This window comes from Eleutherodactylus coqui, chromosome 2 (assembly GCF_035609145.1).
Source record: "Eleutherodactylus coqui strain aEleCoq1 chromosome 2, aEleCoq1.hap1, whole genome shotgun sequence".
NCBI classification, from domain to species: Eukaryota; Metazoa; Chordata; class Amphibia; order Anura; family Eleutherodactylidae; genus Eleutherodactylus; species Eleutherodactylus coqui.
Genome location: NC_089838.1, coordinates 201,299,985 through 201,321,894, shown reverse-complemented (window position 1 = coordinate 201,321,894; position 21,910 = coordinate 201,299,985). Strand labels below are relative to the sequence as shown.

At 45.4% G+C, this 21,910-nt stretch overlaps 1 protein-coding gene across 1 annotated transcript in view; it reads right to left on the bottom strand.

The window, feature by feature from the left end:
• The window catches only part of MIOX (myo-inositol oxygenase), a 39,085-nt gene extending 28,215 nt beyond the window's left edge, over positions 1–10,870 (bottom strand). The window contains exons 1-3 of the mRNA XM_066589932.1: positions 10,815–10,870; positions 6,726–6,782; positions 3,858–3,938 (exon numbers count right to left, since the gene is read on the bottom strand). Of these exons, the coding sequence (XP_066446029.1) occupies positions 3,858–3,938; positions 6,726–6,782; positions 10,815–10,832 (156 nt within the window). The 5' untranslated portion in view covers positions 10,833–10,870. The remainder of the gene's footprint in view (positions 1–3,857; positions 3,939–6,725; positions 6,783–10,814) is intronic.
• Between the last annotated feature and the right edge of the window lie 11,040 nt (positions 10,871–21,910).

The following is a 21,910-nucleotide window of genomic DNA, read 5'->3' as shown; positions in this document are numbered from 1 at the left end:
TGCCACGCCGCGCGACAGCGACTGCTGGTGACGTGCTGCTGCTGACACATCTTGATTGCGAGACAGAGGTTGCGTTGGAGGAGGAGGAGGGTGGTTTAGTGGAGGAAGTATACACCACTGCATATACCAGCACCGAGCTGGGGCCCGCAATTCTGGGGGTGGGTAGGACGTGAGCGGTCCCAGGCTCTGACTCGGTCCCAGCCTCCACTAAATTCACCCAATGTGCCGTCAGGGAGATATAGTGGCCCTGCCCGCCTGTGCTTGTCCACGTGTCCGTTGTTAAGTGGACCTTGGCAGTAACCGCGTTGGTGAGGGCGCGTACAATGTTGTGGGAGACGTGGTCGTGCAGGGCTGGGACGGCACATCGGGAAAAGTAGTGGCAACTGGGAACCGAGTAGCGCGTGGGCCGCGGCCGCCATCATGCTTTTGAAAGCCTCCGTTTCCACAAGCCTATACGGCAGCATCTCCAGGCTGATCAATTTGGCAATGTGCACGTTTAACGCTTGAGCGTGCGGGTGCGTGGCGGCGTACTTGCGCTTGCGCTCAAACAGTGGCGCTAGCAACGTCTGGACGCTGCGCTGAGAGACATTGCTGGATGGGGCCGAGGACAGCGGAGGTGAGGGTGTGGGTGCAGGCCAGGAGACGGTAGTGCCTGTGTCCTCAGAGGGAGGTTGGATCTCAGTGGCAGGTTGGGGCACAGGGGGAGAGGCAGTGGTGCAAACCGGAGGCGGTGAACGGCCTTCGTCCCACCTTGTGGGGTGCTTGGCCATCATATGCCTGCGCATGCTGGTGGTGGTGGCTCCCCGGCTGATCTTGGCGCGACAAAGGTTGCACACCACTGTTCGTCGTTCGTCAGGCGTCTCTGTGAAAAACTGCCACACCGTAGTGCACCTTGACCTCTGCAGGGTGGCATGGCGCGAGGGGGCGCTTTGGGAAACAGTTGGTGGATTATTCGGTCTGGCCCTGCCTCTACCCCTGGCCACCGCACTGGCTCAGCCTGTGCCCACACCCTGACTTGGGCCTCCGCGTCCTCGCCCGCGTCCACGTCCTCTAGGCCTACCCCTACCCCTCAGCATGTTGTATTACCAGTAGTGCAGAAACAGAACGTTGTAATTAAATGTGCCACTTATTGGCCTGTGGTTGGAGGCTGACTTCGCTTACGGAACGCACAACAGAGCCAGGAAATAATTTTTCGCAAGCCTGCTGTAACACTTAGCTGGCTACGTATGAATTAGGACAACTACCCCCAGCACAGACCCAGTACACTGAGGACGGTCACAGGCAGCCCAAATAGATTTTTTTTCCCAAATGTTTTTGGAAAGGCCCACTGCCTATATACACTGTATATGTCTTCTCTCTCTGTGTCACCACTACTGACCCTGGAGTATGTAAAATAACTGCAAACTGTTGCACTGTGGACTGGAATACAGCGGTGATGTAACAGCCAACACAGAACCAGGAAATAATTTTGCGCAAGCCTGCTGTAACACTTAGCTGGCTGCGTATGAATTAGGACAACTGCCCCCAGCACAGACCCAGTACACTGAGGACAGTCACAGGCAGCCCAAATAGATTTTTTTTACCAAACGTTTTTGGAAAGGCCCACTACCTATATACACTGTATATGTCTTCTCTCTCTGCATCACCACTACTGGCCCTGGAGTATGTAAAATAACTGCAAACTGTTGCACTGTGGACTGGAATACAGCGGTGATGTAACAGCCAACACAGAGCCAGGAAATAATTTTGCGCAAGCCTGCTGTAACACTTAGCTAGCTGCGTATGAATTAGGACAACTACCCCCAGCACAGACCCAGTACACTGAGGACAGTCACAGGCAGCCCAAATAGATTTTTTTTCCCAAATGTTTTTGGAAAGGCCCACTGCCTATATACACTGTATATGTCTTCTCTCTCTGTGTCACCACTACTGACCCTGGAGTATGTAAAATAACTGCAAACTGTTGCACTGTGGACTGGAATACAGCGGTGATGTAACAGCCAACACAGAGCCAGGAAATAATTTTGCGCAAGCCTGCTGTAACACTTAGCTAGCTGCGTATGAATTAGGACAACTACCCCCAGCACAGACCCAGTACACTGAGGACAGTCACAGGCAGCCCAAATAGATTTTTTTTCCCAAATGTTTTTGGAAAGGCCCACTGCCTATATACACTGTATATGTCTTCTCTCTCTGCGTCACCACTACTGGCCCTGGAGTATGTAAAATAACGGCAAACTGTTGCACTGTGGACTGGAATACAGCGGTGATGTAACAGCCAACACAGAACCAGGAAATAATTTTGCGCAAGCCTGCTGTAACACTTAGCTGGCTGCGTATGAATTAGGACAACTGCCCCCAGCACAGACCCAGTACACTGAGGACAGTCACAGGCAGCCCAAATAGATTTTTTTTACCAAACGTTTTTGGAAAGGCCCACTACCTATATACACTGTATATGTCTTCTCTCTCTGCGTCACCACTACTGGCCCTGGAGTATGTAAAATAACTGCAAACTGTTTCACTGTGGACTGGAATACAGCGGTGATGTAACAGCCAACACAGAGCCAGGAAATAATTTTGCGCAAGCCTGCTGTAACACTTAGCTAGCTGCGTATGAATTAGGACAACTACCCCCAGCACAGACCCAGTACACTGAGGACAGTCACAGGCAGCCCAAATAGATTTTTTTTCCCAAATGTTTTTGGAAAGGCCCACTGCCTATATACACTGTATATGTCTTCTCTCTCTGCGTCACCACTACTGGCCCTGGAGTATGTAAAATAACTGCAAACTGTTGCACTGTGGACTGGAATACAGCGGTGATGTAACAGCCAACACAGAACCAGGAAATAATTTTGCGCAAGCCTGCTGTAACACTTAGCTGGCTGCGTATGAATTAGGACAACTGCCCCCAGCACAGACCCAGTACATTGAGGACGGTCACAGGCAGCCCAAATAGATTTTTTTTACCAAACGTTTTTGGAAAGGCCCACTACCTATATACACTGTATATGTCTTCTCTCTCTGCGTCACCACTACTGGCCCTGGAGTATGTAAAATAACTGCAAACTGTTGCACTGTGGACTGGAATACAGCGGTGATGTAACAGCCAACACAGAGCCAGGAAATAATTTTGCACAAGCCTGCTGTAACACTTAGCTGGCTGCGTATGAATTAGGACAACTACCCCCAGCAGAGACCCAGTACACTGAGGACAGTCACAGGCAGCCCAAATAGATTTTTTTTCCCAAATGTTTTTGGAAAGGCCCACTGCCTATATTCAATAAATATGTCTTCTGTCCCTGCCTCACCACCACTACTGCCCCTGGACTATGTATAATTACTGCAGGGCGCAATGCTCTGCACCGCCGATATACAAAAAAAAAAAAAGTGCAACACTGCAAAAAGCAGCCTCCACACTACTGCACACGGTTAGATGTGGCCCTAAGAAGGACCGTTGGGGTTCTTGAAGCCTAAAATACTCCTAACACTCTCCCTATAGCAACTCCAGCAAGACAGCACTTTCCCTGATCTCTGTCAGAACGCATCTGTGGCGAGCCGCGGGAGGGGCCGATTTATATACTCGGGTGACACCTGATCTCGCCAGCCACTCATTGCAGGGGGGTGGTATAGGGCTTGAACATCGCAGGGGGAAGTTGTAATGCGTTCCCTGTCTTTCTATTGGCCAGAAAAGCGCGCTAACGTCTCAGAGATGAAAGTGAAAGTAACTCGAACATCGCGTGGTACTCGTTTCGAATAACGAGCATCTCGAACACGCTAATACTCGAACGAGTATCAAGCTCGGACGAGTACGTTCTCTCATCTCTATTAACTATCAAAAAATTTGAACCCACCTTTTCCTTCACAAAGTCCATAGTTTGGTATGTGTGCATAAGAGTGTAGGTCATTTTCACTCTGTCCACCAACGGTCCATCCTGTGGAGAGATAAATATCTCTATGTTATTGCTCCTGAAAAAGTAGCATGGCTATATGGTCCTCCAATTCTTCTTAAGATACTTAATCTTAACTAATAACTGATTGGCATGAATTTATGAAAAAACAGGTCATGCCTAACCAACACGCTTGATTTTTATGAGGAGGTAAGTGTAAATCTGGATGTAGGTCATGCGACTGATGTGATATATTTGGGCTTTGCCAAACCATCTGATACTGTACCGCACAACATTCTCATACTGAAACAACAGATTTAGGGCTAAAAAAGATTGGTGCATAAACCAGTGTTTTGTTTTTTTTACTTTTTAAACTATTGAACGCGAGTTTGAAAAAAAAGCAGGAAGATAGTTCCCACTAGTGAAAACAAAACCATTGAAATCAATGATTTCACTTTGTTCCATTTTGCGCCTGTGATGTTCATAACAATGTATGTACTTGGGTGAGGAATTAGTACAGACAAAAGCAAAAAGTCATTGTAAGTGATACATACTAAAAATGGGCTAATGTCAGCAGTGCACTACCACAAGCATCAGTGTTAGGCCCAATTTTTTAAGGACCTAGGTATTCTGGTTTCAAGTAAACTAAGCAGCAGTACACAATGTCAAGCAAAAGCAAATACGATTTTAGGGTGTATATAAAGAGAAATAAAAACCTGTGATACCAATGTAATATTACTGCTATATAAATCCATTCGAAGACCACAACTCAGTTATTAGAGTAAATGGATTCAGTTTTGAGTTCCACTTTGTAAATAAGGTATAACAGATCAGTAAAAGATTCAAAGACTGGCAACTAGATTAAATGGGATTGTGAATTTTATAATGAGTAGCTTCACAAACTACAACTTGTTCAGCTTGAAAAAAAGACGCTCTCTTACATGTATAATTATATATGTGGTCAATACAAAGAACTAGCACATGATTTACTCTTTCCAGTGACTTTACAAAGGACTACTCAACAAACATTACATTTGGAGGAAAGGTAAATTAAGCATTAATAAAGAAAATGGTTCTTTACAGATAGAGTAGTCTAAGCATGGAATGCCCTACCACAAGAGGCAGTAATGGCAGATACTATGTTAGCATTTAAAAATGGCTAGATACTTATTTAATGACAAATGGTATTGAAGGTTATAACTAATCTAGCAATGAATAATATATAATTGATCAAGAAAGGTTAAACTTGATTGGACCTGTGTCTTTTTCCAACTTATATAGGCGATAGCTTTGTAACTCGTGCAATTTGGTTAGGATTTCAAAATAAAATTCACTTGTACCTTGTTCCAATTTAGTCTACAAATCAAAAGTGGAAAACGGAAAATAAACTTGAATAGTTACAGTATATACAGTAGATGTCACATATCTACATCTCTATTTTTACTGATGATAACTCTTGTGTTGTACAGATCCATAATACAACACTGATTATTATCTATGAGGCCCTACTATACTTCTGTACAGCTCAGAAGTCATACAGAGACACTTAGAGTTTCTATAGGAAAAATATGGCATGCTTCATCGGATGCAAAATGTGATTGTTCTCAGCAAGAGAAACGACGTAATCTTGTAGATATGATACCTTTTAATGGCTAACAAAAATACATGATGTAATAATAGCGAGCTTTCGTACCAACGCAGGGTACTTCTTCAGGCTTATGGATTGGATCTGAAGAGGAATGCATATTTATACATACTTATATCATCGGATGCAGTACTAGAATGCTTCTAAGGCCACGTTCAGACGAGCGCTGTTCTTTTAGGTTCCTATAAAAGTGTTCACATGGACGATTGTTAGATGCGCTGAATGTGCGCATCTAACAATGTCAGCTCCGAAGGGTGCGCAAAAATAGGACATGTCCTATCTTTGCTGTGTACTTTCCATAGGCTCCTATGCTAGAAGTAAGCACACGGCACGTACCTCGGATCAGGTGAACTGGCTACTTCACATAGTTTGAAGTAGCCCGTTCACACGATTTTTTCAGCACTATAGCCACGATCTTTTCTTTCTGCTAACAGAGCAAAAACAGCTGTACAAGCCCTTAGGTTAGTAGTGGAAATGCTGTGGATTTTCAGCAGTGGAGGATCCATGGTAAAATCCACATAAATACTGCATCAAAATCCGGATTTTAAAATGAATTTTGGTGTAGATATGGAGACTTCCCCTCTATTGAAAGGGCGATATCAGCTGTAGAACCAAAGTAAAATCTGCATGCATGGTGCAAATTTTGATGCATTTTTGGATACAGAAATCATGTAGATTTTGCTGTGGATGTTCTGCTGTGGAGGATCCGCAGCATTTCCGCTACTTGTAAACATACCCTTTTTTGAGACACCATATGGCAGCACATAAGTTGTCTACTGCTCTATACTATAGAGCCAAAGTTAGGATACAGTTCAAAACCTCATCTCCCCATCAGCACAGCTCACCATCCAGCAGCGTGCATGGATCCAGTCCCGGGTGCAAGGATCCCAGAGGAGGAGAACTGAAGAAACACTGATCCAGCACAGTGCAGAAAGTCTGTAAAAACTCCTAGTTTATCAGAAAAAATGCGTTAAAAACATACGGTTAAGAACATGTCCGGAGGAAGGTGCTGGCAATGTGGAAGGCAAGCAATCATCTTCCCCCCAACATCTTCTTAACTGTATGTTTTTAATGCATATTACTGCGCTGTTGGCAGTACAGAATCATTGGACTTCTTTATTGTCTGGGTTCTCCCAAAACATAGAAAAATGGTATGACATAATATGTGTCTGTTGTGTTGTACTCACCTTGTAATTCCTGTACTGGTAATTTTCAGGCTCTGGCCGGTAAATCAAAGATGGATCCTGTAGAGACATAATTGTCTTATATTATGCATAATGTCGAAATATCAGCTTAGCATTACTTGTTTGAGGCTTCTATTGAACACGTACCAGTGTGATGTGTAGTAATAGCTTCTGTACCACTTGTAACTATATGTAACAGTGTTTTCAAAAAGACAGATACCATACACCATGACTGTATCCAACAGACTCCATTGTAAGTTAATGGGTTCTCTTGGGTGCCATTGGTATCCATCATACCGTAAATCTGGCACTGCGCTCTAGTTCATTATAAATGTAAACTATGATGCAAGTTTGAACAAAACCTAACCCTGTTTATCCTGTTCTACTCTCATAAAGTTTAGAGAATAAAGAATTCTTGTTGGTTTTGGGTTCAGCCACTGTTCACTAATCTTATTACCCAAGATGCTAGCAATAGTTAGAAAGACAGGATCGCATTCTAGGGTTTAAGCCCACCACCACAGTTTTATCCATAAAAAGTGATACGACCAGATACGATGTCGGGCAGCAATATTATCACAGTGCTAAACAATAGAATAATTGTATAACCAATTATTGAAGAAAAAGAATGTAGAAAAACGTATGTCTTTGTATAGTATGTGCTCATGTATTTCACTAATATGAAAATGATACTCACATTGGCTTGGAGGTTTGACAGCAGTTAACAAAATTATATGGTGATTATCTGCTTGAGGGCGGTTTTAAATGGTAGTATGAGCAACTCTGCTCACCAGTACGGAGCATAGATGCGCGTGAACATTTTTTTTCTTTTTTCCTCCTCGGGCCATAGCACAGGAGTTTGAAAAAGAACGACAGGAAGATAGGTCCTGCCCTATCTTTCCCGCGCGTAGTTAATACTATGTGCAGGAAAGATAGGGCAAGTCCTATTTTTTTGCACATAATATTAATGGACAAGAATACCGCTAATGAAAAGGAAACCATTGAATTCAATGGTTTGGATTTGTCTGGTAAGGCGGCTATGATTATCACAGCCACATAACAGGAGTAAAACACGTCTGTGTGTTTAAGCCCTTAGTCATATTAGATTTGTGTAAGGGTGTTTTCAGTTGGTCATATACGCAACTACGGTCACCACTATGGAGCATAGTTGCACATGAACAGAATTTTTTTTTTCCTTCTCAGACTTTTTATACTCCTCATTAAAGTGCAGGAGCTTAAAAAAAAGACAGCAGAAGATAGGTCCAGCCCTATCTTTCCCCTCACATAGCATTAACTACTTGCAGGAAAAATATGGCAAGTCCTATCTTTTCCTAGGCATGAATACTACACCCAAGAAAAGAGCTAGTGAAAATAAAACCATTAAAATCAATGGTTTCATTTTGGCCTGTTATGCGGCCGTGATTATCTCAGCCGCATAACGGGAGAAAAACATGTCCATGTGTTTAAGCCCTTAAAAGCACAAACATGACCTCTGACATCAACAAACAGTGCAGAGTCACGTCGTGCACTTGTTTTTCATTTTTTCCCAAAAACACGGATTCTGTGTTAGTTGAAAATAGTTCTATAGTCCACCAAGTTAAAATCATAGAAAGGGAAATATAAACAGAAAAAAAAATCACAGAAAGTGACCATATATTTACTGATATACTGACACAGGAGGGCAAGTATATACACCTCTTATTCCTTAACATGCAGACAGTCGGACTGCTAAATGGAGGGGCAAGAAACAGATGTGAAGGACACTGATGAAAAACCACTCACACACCTTCCTTATATTAAGGGGGGCGGCTGCTTAGTAAATACAGTGTATCAGGCCACATGGTGCATGTAGTGCACCATACAAGCTTACAACTTATCAATGACGCCATATTTCAATCCATTAGGGTGCCCTGCACCCCAAAGGTGAACCGCACTGGCACCCTGGTCTCCCCCAGCGTTCAAAGCCGCACTGCATGGTACTGATAAGTGCCGCTAAATACGAGGTATTAGTTAATATTTTGGCCAAAATACTTGAGCTGACAACCCAGCGTCAAGGGTCCTTGCTTCTTTTGGGTCCCTACACTAACATTAGTTAAAATCACAGAAAGAGAAATACAAAACAGACAAAAAAAAATTCACAGAAAATGGAGATACAAGTAACATTTAGCAGTCCAGCTGTCTGCATGTTAAGGGAGAAGTGGTGTTTATACCTGCCCTCTTATATCAGTAAGGCCGCCTGCAGATGGGCGGGTCGGATCCGGCGGCGAGAATTCTCGCCGCGGGACCCGACCCGAGCACCTGCAGGGAGGAGCGCGTATTCACCCGCGCCCGGCGGCCCCGGCTCTTTCATGTGCCGGCTGACGGGCAGCCGGCGCATGCGCACACCGGAGCCGGTGGCTGGGTGAGTGACGTTTCTGTGCGAGGCTCTGCGAGCCCCGCACAGAAATAGGACATGCCACGGTTTGTTTGCCGCGCGACATTTCGCGTGGCCAAACCGCGGCCATCTGCATAGGAGTGCGTATTCTAATGCACTCCTATGCAGGCTTTCAGTTGCGGAAATCCCGCAGCGGGATTTTCGCCCGTGTGCAGGCGGCCTAAGTATATGGCCACTTTCTGTGATTTTTTTATTTATTTCTTTTTTTATGGTCCACCAAGTGTGTATGACTAAACTCCACTGACATTGTTCACATAAGAAATCATTGAGCCACTTTTTTAGATTGTGAAAATATGCTATAATAACTTACATATATGATACATTTTTTAATAGATGGAAATTGTTTGCATAGGTTGAAAAACTATTGAAGCGCAATCATTAGCACAACCATTAAGAGTATGTTCACACGGCGCAATTTCGGACAGAATCGCCATCAAATCTGCAGCAAATACACGACTAATGAATGTTCCATTCATTTGAATGGAAATCTATGCCATGGTCTATATTCCATGCCAAATACACATTGGGAATTCTGTATGTATATTTGCCCATTGCAAAGGTCTAAATTTGGATGGGGATCCATAGTATACAGAAGGGCAAAACAACCGTTTGAGGGCGCCTACCCACTTGTGTTGCCGATTTTCGCGCGTGAAAAATGCGGCGTTTTCGCGCGTTTTTCGCTGCGGTTTTTGCAGCCCTCCATTGACAATCATGGGTGCATTAAGAGAAAAATAAGGAGACATATGCAACTGACAGTTCCTATGTGAAAAAACCCCACGAAACGGAAAAAAACACCCAGATGGACAAGAACACATTCTATACTAATTGCTCTTGAGAAAAAAGGCAAAACATCACAGGAAAAAAAATCGCAAGTGGGTAGGCACCCTTAGGGATTAAACAGCCGAATAGGATTTCGTCAGGTCTTGCGGCTGTGAAAATCACACCCGCAAAACGTGCCAAAACAAAACAATTGATTTACCAAGAATACTATGCAAAAGAAAAGATAGGACTTGTCCTATCTTTTGGCTTTTTTTTACCACGCGCAATAGTGCAAAATTTAAACGGTGAAAGAGGAAATAATTTTGACTCCTTCATGTGCAAATATGCTCCATAGCGGCAAGTGTATTTGTGCATGTGCTTATCTGTTTAAGCCTTAACTGTGCAAGAACTTGCCCTATCTTTTTTGCATATAGTTTTCCCACGTGCGAGAAAAGATAGGGCAGAACCTATCTTCCTGTTTGTTTTTTTCAAACTCACACACAGTAGCGTGGAGCTTGAATAGTCAAAAAAACCAAACTGGTATATGCGCTAATATGCTTCATAGCAGCGAGCGTATTAGTGCATGAGCCAGTCTGAAGCCGGCCACACACTGTCCTTATTTGATTTATTCTACATTACATACAGACCTTATGTACACAATGCCATAAAATCCCTGACCCTAATGCTCCTACTAAGAAAAATGAATCAACACTGGAAAAGTATATGAATTAAGCACAACTCTTGTACAATCAGCGCTGAAGAATAAGAAAAGTGCCCTATTATCTCCATTGAAAAAATAACCTTCAATGTTTGACCTTGCATAAACGTTGTTTTTAATAGCCATATATAGCCAAATCTGTGCCTACAGTCTTATTTATTTATATAGATCTGGAAGCACTCACCAGCTGAAGTACCTTCATCCTGTGGACTACCTGTGAGCGAACTGATGGCCTGGAGATGAGAGGACGCACAGAGAAGCAGCAAGAGAGAACTCCTCTAATTTATTTGTATGATTATATAAGAGTGACCGTGACCAAGCAATGAGTGACATTTTAACCAGATAGTAGGACAGAGGTAGGGGTGTTTCTGCTGAGTTTTCTATTCTGACCTGGATCAGTGAACTGTAGTATAACCTTTACAGGTCATTAAGGTGGTTTTACAAGTTATTAGAAAGTTGGGCATTGGCCAGTCACCAATATTTCAATAACTCTGAAAACCGCTTTAGTACTGAGCAGTATCAACTATGATCTGAAAAACTAATGAAAATAGCAGTTTGCTTGAAGTTCCTCCCTCCCAATTAATTCCAAATGCTCTATATCACCTCTTTCTATTTAGCTCATTCTTTTATTCATAGTAGCATCTCTATATCCATTTTGGAGTAAAGTGTTGAAAGTTAAATGATATCAAAAGTACAAATACTTTTAACAGGAATTTGAAGCCATACTTCCAGGCAGAGGCGTAAATTAAAGCTTCTGGGCCCCAATGCAAAATCTTTAACTGGACCCAATTATAATGCTTTATTCATAGTGCTGTGCTCCTTACATGGAGAAGAGAGGTCTTATGCCCCCCCTAAGGCCACTGGGCCTGGATGCAACTGCATCCTCTGCATCCCCTATAGTTACGCCCATGCTTCTAGGCCTCCACAGAGCCTAAGTTCCCGGCTGCATAGCATTTCCTTTACCTGCAGTGTAGAGGAAAATAGCTAACAATGCAATATGATGACTTAGGCACTGTGTCCTCCCTCCTGTCTATGCTTCTTGAATGTGGAATAAAGGATAAGGATGCGTTTTTAAAATGATTTGAGGTGATTGTCGCATTATCTTTGCTTGGACTGGAGCAAAATGAGTCTGGTACCTTGTAAACCAGAATAATCTATGTGTTTTTAAGACAAAAGCCCCATGGAGGTGACACCTTTATTGGCTAGCCAGAAAAATTATATATACAAGCTTTCGAGTCTACGTAAAGCCCGATGAAGAGGCCTTAAGTAGCCTTGAAAGCTTGCATATATAATTTTTCTGGTTAGCCGATGAAGGTATCACGATACCTCCATGGTGCTTTTGTCTTTTAATTCAAGAGCTTTTCACCTGCACAAAGATTTAGTTTGCAGCCTAAAATATATCTAAATATCCTGGTTTTGGTTGAGTGGCTTGTTGGCACTCTCATCCCCTCTCCCAGCATTGGTTCATTCATTTAAATCCCCGCTCATTCTAGGTCTATGAGTCCAGAAGGCGGTCCTAATCAGTGACTGACAGTCATATACTGAAGGCTGTGTCAGTCCCTGTTAGGACTGCCCATAGGATCAGGGATATAAATAAATAAAATACAAGTTATACTGATTATTTTCCAATAAAACTATATATCAGTCTTCTCATCTCTTCCTGCTCTGTAACATGCATTTTTATGGTGACTGGTTCCCTTTAATCTGATATCAAGCCATCACCTGCTGTACAGTTATTCACCGATGCTTGAGTCATAGTCGCACTGCTGGCAGTTTGAGCGTGGCGTGCTTGCAAAATATCTATCTAGTAATCTAATTATATTGTACTTATGCTCTAACCTTTCTTGATATCTTCCTGATTGACAGCAACATTTTCCTGACGACAAGTTCCACAAGAAATTGATTTTGATGAGCGATTGTGGGTTATATCATTTGGAAAATTACTCAGTGTTTAGAGGTAAAAAACATCAATGTTGTACTATTATAGTTGAGCTCTCTGGCAGGGTGTAATAAAAGCATTGTAACAACAGGCTTGAAAGAGTTTACTAGTCTCCCAGCTGCCACGTCAACCGCTTGGCATCCCTTACTTGTGCTATGGTTGGGCCGATCAAGGGACAATACACACTCAGATGTAAACTGTCATATGTGTACCACAGCCGACATCCTGTGGAATGGGCTCAGCTGCTTCCAACTTTAGCCTTATATGGACAGTGGATGTCTATATAGATGACTATGCTGGTTCCATAATTGTAATATCCCTAACGATCCACTACTGAAATAGTGTTGCAAGCTCATTCATTTCTTGAGTACCACAATAGTACCCCTTTATAAATAGGTTGACTGTTGGGGGTTGGCAGCTGGGGTAAGCTGCAGGAAGCTAAGTAATCCCCTTCAGCATCTGGAAAATGCCATATAAGGGCTTCTACCCACTTGGGGATCTGGGGGTCTCTACCACACACAATCATAGATGGTGATGATCCTATGATCTTGTCCATCTGTAAATAGGGGGCTTTGCATGTGTGTCTGCCTCTCTTAGCTAACGTCTAAGAGAGCCACTGGCTTGGGTATGTCTAAAACTCCCATAGATGTTAGTGGAGAGCACTATGCACATATGTGGTCATCTCGTTTATATGTGGCTGCAATAAGGAGTCAGGTGGGGTCCAGAACCCAGAGGTGGAATGGGAGCTCTCCAAAACCACTTATCCAGGGTCCCCACCATCTCTAATCCAGACTGATGGTCTCAATGAACCCTCAATGGGAGTAGCAAATTACTCTCCAATTACTGTAGACTAACAGAAGAGGGTCATTCCATACAAGAGACCACTCTAAAACATCCATATACCCTACTATAGCATTAAGAAAGGGGTCATCATATATGGAAAGCTGTATGTTCACCACTTTACAGTTTATGTATAGATAAAATGTTCAATTAAGGATATAATTATTTTCTTTTTAAACATATTTTTTAGATAAATCTGATTACTAAAATTTGATAGTAAAGGTGACTGTAGTTACTGAAGTATACATATTAACTGGACCATGAAATGTGATCTGTTAGTTATTTGATGTACAATGCATCAGTATATTCACTCATATCTTGTAAAGACAGTGCTTGGTACAAGATATAGACTGATCCTGAACTACAGCCTATCTAATAATTGAAAACTATACTCACAATTTCACAATCTAAAATTGCCCAGAATTCCATACTGGCTCAATGTCTGCACAAAACTTGTTTTAGCAATTTGCCTTTTTCAAAGTATTATTCTCTAGAATCTATAATCCTATGTAGGATAGACTTATGTTTGTTTCACACCTGTGTCTGGGGTTCTGCTTTCCTGCTCTATTCAGGGAACAGAGAAGCGGAATCCCCGCAGCCTAAACAGCTGCATCTCTAGACATAACCAAACAGCGCCGGACGACCCCACTGACTATAATGGGGTCTGTTCGCTTTACACCCAGTTGGTTTTTTTTTTTTAAGATTTTGTATTGAAATTTTGTAAAATTTTGTTACAGATTGAACTGCAGATTTAAATCTTTTGTTTATAGAAATTGTAACATAAATAAAAATTAAATCACAAACAGACAAACAAACAATGCCTCTGAGTAATATTCATTAAATCGTATGCTATCAAAGATATAATAGAATTACCTGACATATTGGTGCCACTTCGAGTAGACAAGCCCCCCCACCTAGTAGAGTCGTGAGGCGCTTCTCTCTGCCCTCCCCCATCACACATTCACACTGCTTCACCTCAGGAGGCCAGCATGCGGTGCAGCCCCGGGATAGTCAAATACATGGCCCAGGGCAACCAGGTCCTAAAGAAACTCTCCATGCAGTCTTCCCTCATGGCGGACAACTTCTCGTACAACATCATTCTGGAAATTCGGGCTAAAATTGGATCCATATGAAGAGATGGCGAGAGCCACTGGAATGCAATATAGACCCTCGTTGCCATACAAATATATTGTGAAAGCTTGTTCTGTTGGTTACTGTAGCTTGTAGGTTTGTCCACCAGGAGGCAAGCCGATGGGACAAAGGAGAATGTCTTACCCAGGACTCTAAATATCAGGTGGGCCACCTGTCTCCAGAGGGCCCTCACTGATGAGCACATCCACCATATGTGAGAGACTGTTCTCAAGTTGTCCGGTATTTTGAGCCGAATCTGTGATGAAGTTCTGATGTAGATGTGAAGCCGACCTCACTCTCTCTACTTACTGCACTAAAGAACCCCCGCTAAGCTATAAGGGGTGCTTCGACAATTTCCAGTAACAACCTACAGAATACTAAATATAGTTCTGGACAACAATGTATGAAATGTATATCACTAGAGATGAGCGAACATACTCGTCCGAGCTTGATACTCGTTCGAGTATTAGCGTGTTCGAGATGCTCGTTACTCGTGACGAGTACCACGCGATGTTCGGGTTACTTTCACTTTCATCTCTGAGACGTTAGCACGCTTTTCTGGCCAATAGAAAGACAGGGAAGGCATTACAACTTCCCCCGGCGACGTTCAAGCCCTATACCACCCCCCTGCAGTTAGTGGCTGGCGAGATCAGGTGTCACCCGAGTATAAAAATCGGCCCCTCCCGCGGCTCGCCACAGATGCGTTCTGACATAGAGGAGGGAAAGTGCTATCTTGGTGGAGCTGCTATAGGGAGAGTGTTAGGAGAATTTTAGGCTTCAAGAACCCCAACGGTCCTTCTTAGGGCCACATCTAACCGTGTGCAGTACTGTGGAGGCTGCTTTTTGCAGTGTTGCACTTTTTTTTTTTGGTATATCGGCCGTACAGAGCATTGCGCCCTGCAGTAATACTCCAGGGCCAGAAGCACTTAGGCAGGGACAGAAGACATATTGATTGAATATAGGCAGTGGGCCTTTGCTAGCTAAGTGTTACAGCAGGCTTGCGCAAAATTATTTCCTGGCTCTGTCTGGGCTGTGAAATCACCGCTGTATTGCAGTTCACAGTGCAACACTCTGCAGTTCTTTGACATACTCCAGGGCCAGAAGCGCTTAGGCAGAGACAGAAGCCATATTGATTGAATATAGGCAGTGGGCCTTTGCAAAAAAATTTGGGGAAAAAAATCTATTTGGGCTGCCTGTCACTGTCCTCAGTGTTCTGGGTCTCTGCTGGGTGTAGTAGTTCTCCAAATTCATACGCAGCCAGGTAAGTGTTACAGCAGGCTTGCGCAAAATTATTTCCTGGCGTTCCGTAAGCGAAGTCAGCCTCCAACCACAAGCCAATAAGCGGCACATTTAATTACAGCGTTCTGTTTCTGCACTACTGGTAATACACCATGCTGAGGGGTAGGGGTAGGCCTAGAGGACGTGGACGCGGGCGAGGACGCGGAGGCCCAAGTCAGGGTGTGGGCACAGGCCGAGCCAGTGCGGTGGCCAGGGGTAGAGGCAGGGCCAGACCGAATAATCCACCAACTGTTTCCCAAAGCGCCCCCTCACGCCATGCCACCCTGCAGAGGTCAAGGTGCTCTACGGTGTGGCAGTTTTTCACAGAGATGCCTGACGACCGACGAACAGTGGTGTGCAACCTTTGTCGCGCCAAGATCAGCTGGGGAGGCACCACCACCAGCATGCGCAGGCATATGATGGCCAAGCACCCCACAAGGTGGGACGAAGGCCGTTCACCGCCTCCGGTTTGCACCACTGCCTCTCCTCCTGTGCCCCAACCTGCCACTGAGATCCAACCCCCCTCTGAGGACACAGGCACTACCGTCTCCTGGCCTGCACCCACACCCTCACCTCTGCTGTCCTCGGCCCCATCCAGCAATGTCTCTCAGCGCAGCGTCCAGACGTCGCTAGCGCCACTGTTTGAGCGCGAGCGCAAGTACGCCGCCACGCACCCGCATGCTCAAGCGTTAAACGTGCACATTGCCAAATTGATCAGCCTGGAGATGCTGCCGTATAGGCTTGTGGAAACGGAGGCTTTCAAATGCATGATGGCGGCGGCGGCCCCGCGCTACTCGGTTCCCAGTCGCCACTACTTTTCCCGATGTGCCGTCCAGCCCTGCACGACCACGTCTCCCGCAACATTGTACGCGCCCTCACCAACGCGGTTACTGCCAAGGTCCACTTAACAACAGACACGTGGACAAGCACAGGCGGGCAGGGCCACTATATCTCCCTGACGGCACATTGGGTGAATTTAGTGGAGGCTGGGACAGAGTCAGAGCCTGGGACCGCTCACGTCCTACCCACCCCCCGAATTGCGTGCCCCAGCTCGGTGGTGGTATCTGCGGCGGTGTATGCTTCCTCCACTAAACCACCCTCCTCCTCCTCCTCCTACGCAACCTCTGTCTCGCAATCAACATGTGTCAGCAGCAGCACGTCGCCAGCAGTCGGTGTCGCGCGGCGTGGCAGCACAGCGGTGGACAAGCGTCAGCAGGCCGTGCTGAAACTACTCAGCTTAGGAGAGAAGAGGCACACGGCCCACGAACTGCTGTAGGGTCTGACAGAGCAGATCGACCGCTGGCTTGCGCCGCTGAGCCTCCAACCGGGCATGGTCGTGTGTGACCATGACCGTAACCTGGTGGCGGCTCTGCAGCTCGGCAGCCTCACGCACGTGCCATGCCTGGCCCATGTCTTTAATTTGGTGGTTCAGCGCTTTCTGAAAAGCTACCCACACTTGTCATACCTGCTCGGAAAGGTGCGCCGGGTCAGCGCACATTTCCGCAACTCCAAGACGGATGCTGCCACCCTGCGGACCCTGCAACATCGGTTTCATCTGCCAGTGCACCGATTGCTGTGCGACGTGCCCACACAGTGGAACTCTACGCTCCACATGTTGGCCAGGCTCTATGAGCAGCGTAGAGCTATTGCGGAATACCAACTCCAACATGGCCGGCGTAGTGGGAGTCAGCCTCCTCAATTATTTACAGAAGAGTGGGCCTGGTTTGCAGACATCTGCCAGGTCCTTGGAAACTTTGAGGAGTCTACCCAGATGCTGAGCGGGGATACTGCAATCATTAGCGTCACCATTCCTCTGCTATGCCTCTTGAGAAGTTCCCTGCAAAGCATAAAGGCAGACGCTTTGCACTCGGAAACGGAGGCGGGGGAAGACAGTATGTCGCTGGATAGTCAGAGCACCCTCATGTCTATATCTCAGCGCATTGAGGAGGAGGAGGAGGGGGAGGAGCATGAGGAGGAGGGGGAAGAGACAGCTTGGCCCACTGCTGAGGGTACACATGCTGCTTGCCTGTCATCCTTTCAGCGTGTATGGCCAGAGGAGGAGGAGGAGGAGGAGGAGGAGGATCCTGAAAGTGATCTTCCGAGTGAGGACAGCCATGTGTTGCGTACAGGTACCCTGGCACACATGGCTGACTTCATGTTAGGATGCCTTTCTCGTGACCCTCGCGTTACACGCATTCTGGCCACTACCGATTACTGGGTGTACACACTGCTCGACCCACGGTATAAGGAGAACCTTTCCACTCTCATTCCCGAAGAGGAAAGGGGTTCGAGAATGATGCTATACCACAGGGCGCTGGTGGACAAACTGATGGTAAACTTCCCATCCGACAGCGCTAGTGGCCGAAGGCGCATTTCCGCGGCCCAGGTAGCAGGGGAGGCGCAGAGATCAGGCAGCATGTACAGCGCAGGCAGGGGACCATTATCCAAGGCCTTTGCCAGCTTTCTGGCTCCCCAGCAAGACTGTGTCACCGGTCCCCAGTCAAGGCTGAGTTGGCGGGAGCACTGTAAAAGGATGGTGAGGCAGTACGTAGCCGATCGCACGACCGTCCTCGGTGACGCCTCTGCCCTCTACAACTACTGGGTGTCGAAGCTGGACACGTGGCCTGAACTCGCGCTGTATGCCCTGGAGGTGCTTGCTTGTCCTGCGGCTAGCGTCTTGTCAGAGAGTGTGTTTAGTGTGGCTGGGGGAATCATCACGGATAAGCGTACCCACCTGTCAACCGACAGTGCCGACAGGCTTACACTCATCAAGATGAACAAAGCCTGGATTTCACCAGACTTCTCTTCTCCACCAGCGGACAGCAGCGATACCTAAACAATACGTAGGCTGCACCCGCGGATGGAAGCATCGTTCTCTATCACCATCCAAAACGGGGACCTTTTTGCTTCATCAATCTGTGTATAATATTCCTCCTCCTCCTCCTGCTCCTCCTCCTGAAACCTCACATAATCACGCCGAACGGGCAATTTTTCTTAGGCCCACAAGGCTCAGTCATATAATTTTTCTAAACAATTTTTATACGTTTCAATGCTCATTAAAGCGTTGAAACTTTCACCTCAACCAATTTTTATTTTAACTGGGCTGCCTCCAGGCCTAGTTACCAATTAAGCCACATTAACCAAAGCGATTAATGGGTTTCACCTGCCCTCTTGGTTGGGCATGGGCAATTTTTCTCAGGTACATTAGTACTGTTGGTACACCAATTTTTGGGGGCCCTCGCCTACAGTGTAATCAAATTAATTTTTAGCCCACCTGCATTACAGCTGACGTTACATCAGCTGTGTTGGGCACTGCAATGGGATATATTTATGTACCGCCGGTGGGTTCCAGGGAGCCACCCATGCTGTGGGTCCACAGGGAGTTGTAACTGCATGTGTCCACTTCTAAAGAACCCCAGTCTGACTGGGGCATGCAGTGTGGGCCGAAGCCCACCTGCATTAAACATGACATTACCTCAGCTGTGATGGGCAATGCAATGGGATATATTTATGTACCGCCGGTGGGTTCCAGGGAGCCACCCATGCTGTGGGTCCACAGGGAGTTGTAACTGCATGTGTCCACTTTTAAAGAACCCCAGTCTGACTGGGGCATGCAGTGTGGGCCGACGCCCACCTGCATTAAACATGACATTACCTCAGCTGTGATGGGCAATGCAATGGGATATATTTATGTACCGCCGGTGGCTTCCTGGCACCCACCCATGCTGTCGTTCCACAGGAAGTTGTAACTGCATGTGTCCACTTCTAAAGAACCCCAGTCTGACTGGGGCATGCAGTGTGGGCCGAAGCCCACCTGCATTAAGCACGACATTACCTCAGCTGTGTTGGGCAATGCAATGGGATATATTTATGTACCGCCGGTGGCTTCCTGGCACCCACCCATGCTGTCGGTCCACAGGGACTTCACAATAGGGAGTTGTACCTGCCTGTGTCTATGAATTAAAAACCCCGGTCAGGTTGGGGCATGCAGTGTGGGCCGAAGCCCATCTGCATTTAATCTGACGTTAGCTCTGCTGTCCAGGGCACTGCAATGCGATACATTTATGTACAGCCAGTGGGTTCCAGGGAGCCACCCATGCTGTGGGTGCACACGGAATTCCCATTGCGGAGTTGTACCTGCCTGTGACTATTTATAAAAAAACGCGGTCTGATTGGGGCATGCAGACACCTTGACAGAATGAATAGTGTGTGGCACATAGGTTCCCCATTGCTATGCCCACGTGTGCAGCTCCAGATGGAGGTGGCACAGGATTGGATTTCTCATTGCTTCTGTACAGCATTGTGGACTATCGCCCCGCCCCTTTTAAAGAGGGTCGCTGCCTAGCCGTGCCAACCCTCTGCAGTGTGTGCCTGCGGTTCCTCCTCATGGCAGACGCACTTATAAATAGACATGAGGGTGGCGTGGCATGAGGGCAGCTGAAGGCTGGGCAGGGACAGTTTGGTGTGCGCTGTGGACACTGGGTCGTGGGGGGGGGGGTTGGGCAGCATGTAACCCAGGAGAAGTGGCAGCGGAGTGTCATGCAGGCAGTGATTGTGCTTTGTTGGAGGTAGTGTGGTGCTTAGCTAAGGTATGCATTGCTAATGAGGGCTTTTCAGAAGTAAAAGTTGTTGGGAGGGGGGGGGGGGCACTCTTGCCGCTATTGTGGCTTATTAGTGGGACCTGGGAACTTGAGATGCAGCCCAACATGTAGCCCCTCGCCTGCCCTATCCGTTGCAGTGTCGTTCCCATCACTTTCTTGAATTTCCCAGATTTTCACAAATGAAAACCTTAGCGAGCATCGGCGATATACAAAAATGCTCGGGTCGCCCATTGACTTCAATGGGGTTCGTTACTCGAAACGAACCCTCGAGCATCGTGAAAAGTTCGTCTCGAGTAACGAGCACCCGAGCATTTTGGTGCTCGCTCATCTCTATAATATCACCCACGGAGTGCTATACTGTGGTCAGTAAACAATTTGTATAACTTGGTAACTAAACTATATGATGGATCTGTTCCATGCTGAATTATCACTGTCATTAGTTGACTAATCATGTCATAGTCGGCTTGTAGTTAAAACTTCAATGTCTATATCCAATGACTGTATGACTATTGAATTGCATTTGTGGATTACATTTTTTGGCTTACCTTGTTGAGCAGTTGCTGGACTGTACCATTTCAAGTCATTTAACACAGCTTGGTATACTATTTTACAGTACTTATTAATGGAGTGCTCTTGTGTTTATTTCCTAACCCTTCCAAAATCACTAACATCAGCATCTCTTGGGCTACTTACAGGTCAGACTGTTCCTAAGTGACGTGCAGAACATTCAAAACCTAATAGAGAAGCTACTGCATGGCCAGCTATGACATTGAGAATGCTACAGAAGTCAAGATATTGTATAAAAAGTCAATGATCCACAAGGATTTCCATTTTCTAGACTTTCACAAGTAGGATGCTGCTGAAAATATGTGCACCCTCTATTTTAATGTACCAAATTAAACGTTATTCTTCTGATTCTGCGAATATTTACAATAGGAATTAAGCCATATGCTGTTATGTTTTCATTGTGGCCAGTTGTTACATGGGATTCAATAGTAAAATATAAAATGTGCTACAATACGTTTTTGTTTGTGGTGTTTTTCTGGCCTTTTAATCATTTTTGGTTCTCAGAGTACTGTGTATGGAATTTCCTCTGACGTTTTTCTCATAGATGATTCCATAGGACTTTGAAGCTAGATGTTAGCTGAACGTCTACAGTAAAATATAAAAAACATAACAAAAAATGTTTTTGTTTGTGGCATTTTTTCTGGCTTTCTGGTGCCTATTTTGGATCAGTGGAATTTTCTTCAAAAAGAAGCATACTCTGGGTATCATGTTCTTTTTTTTTGCATTGGCTACTCTGTAGAACTTTTACCAAAACACTGTGGATGTTAGCTGAAAGTCTATAGTGAAATATAAAATATTTAATTGATTGCACCCCATAACTCCCCTATGAAAACAAAGGCAAGAAGATTGAACACTTGTGAGTGTAGTAATGTATCACAGATCTATGACATCTGTGATACATTACTACAGTGATACATTATACAG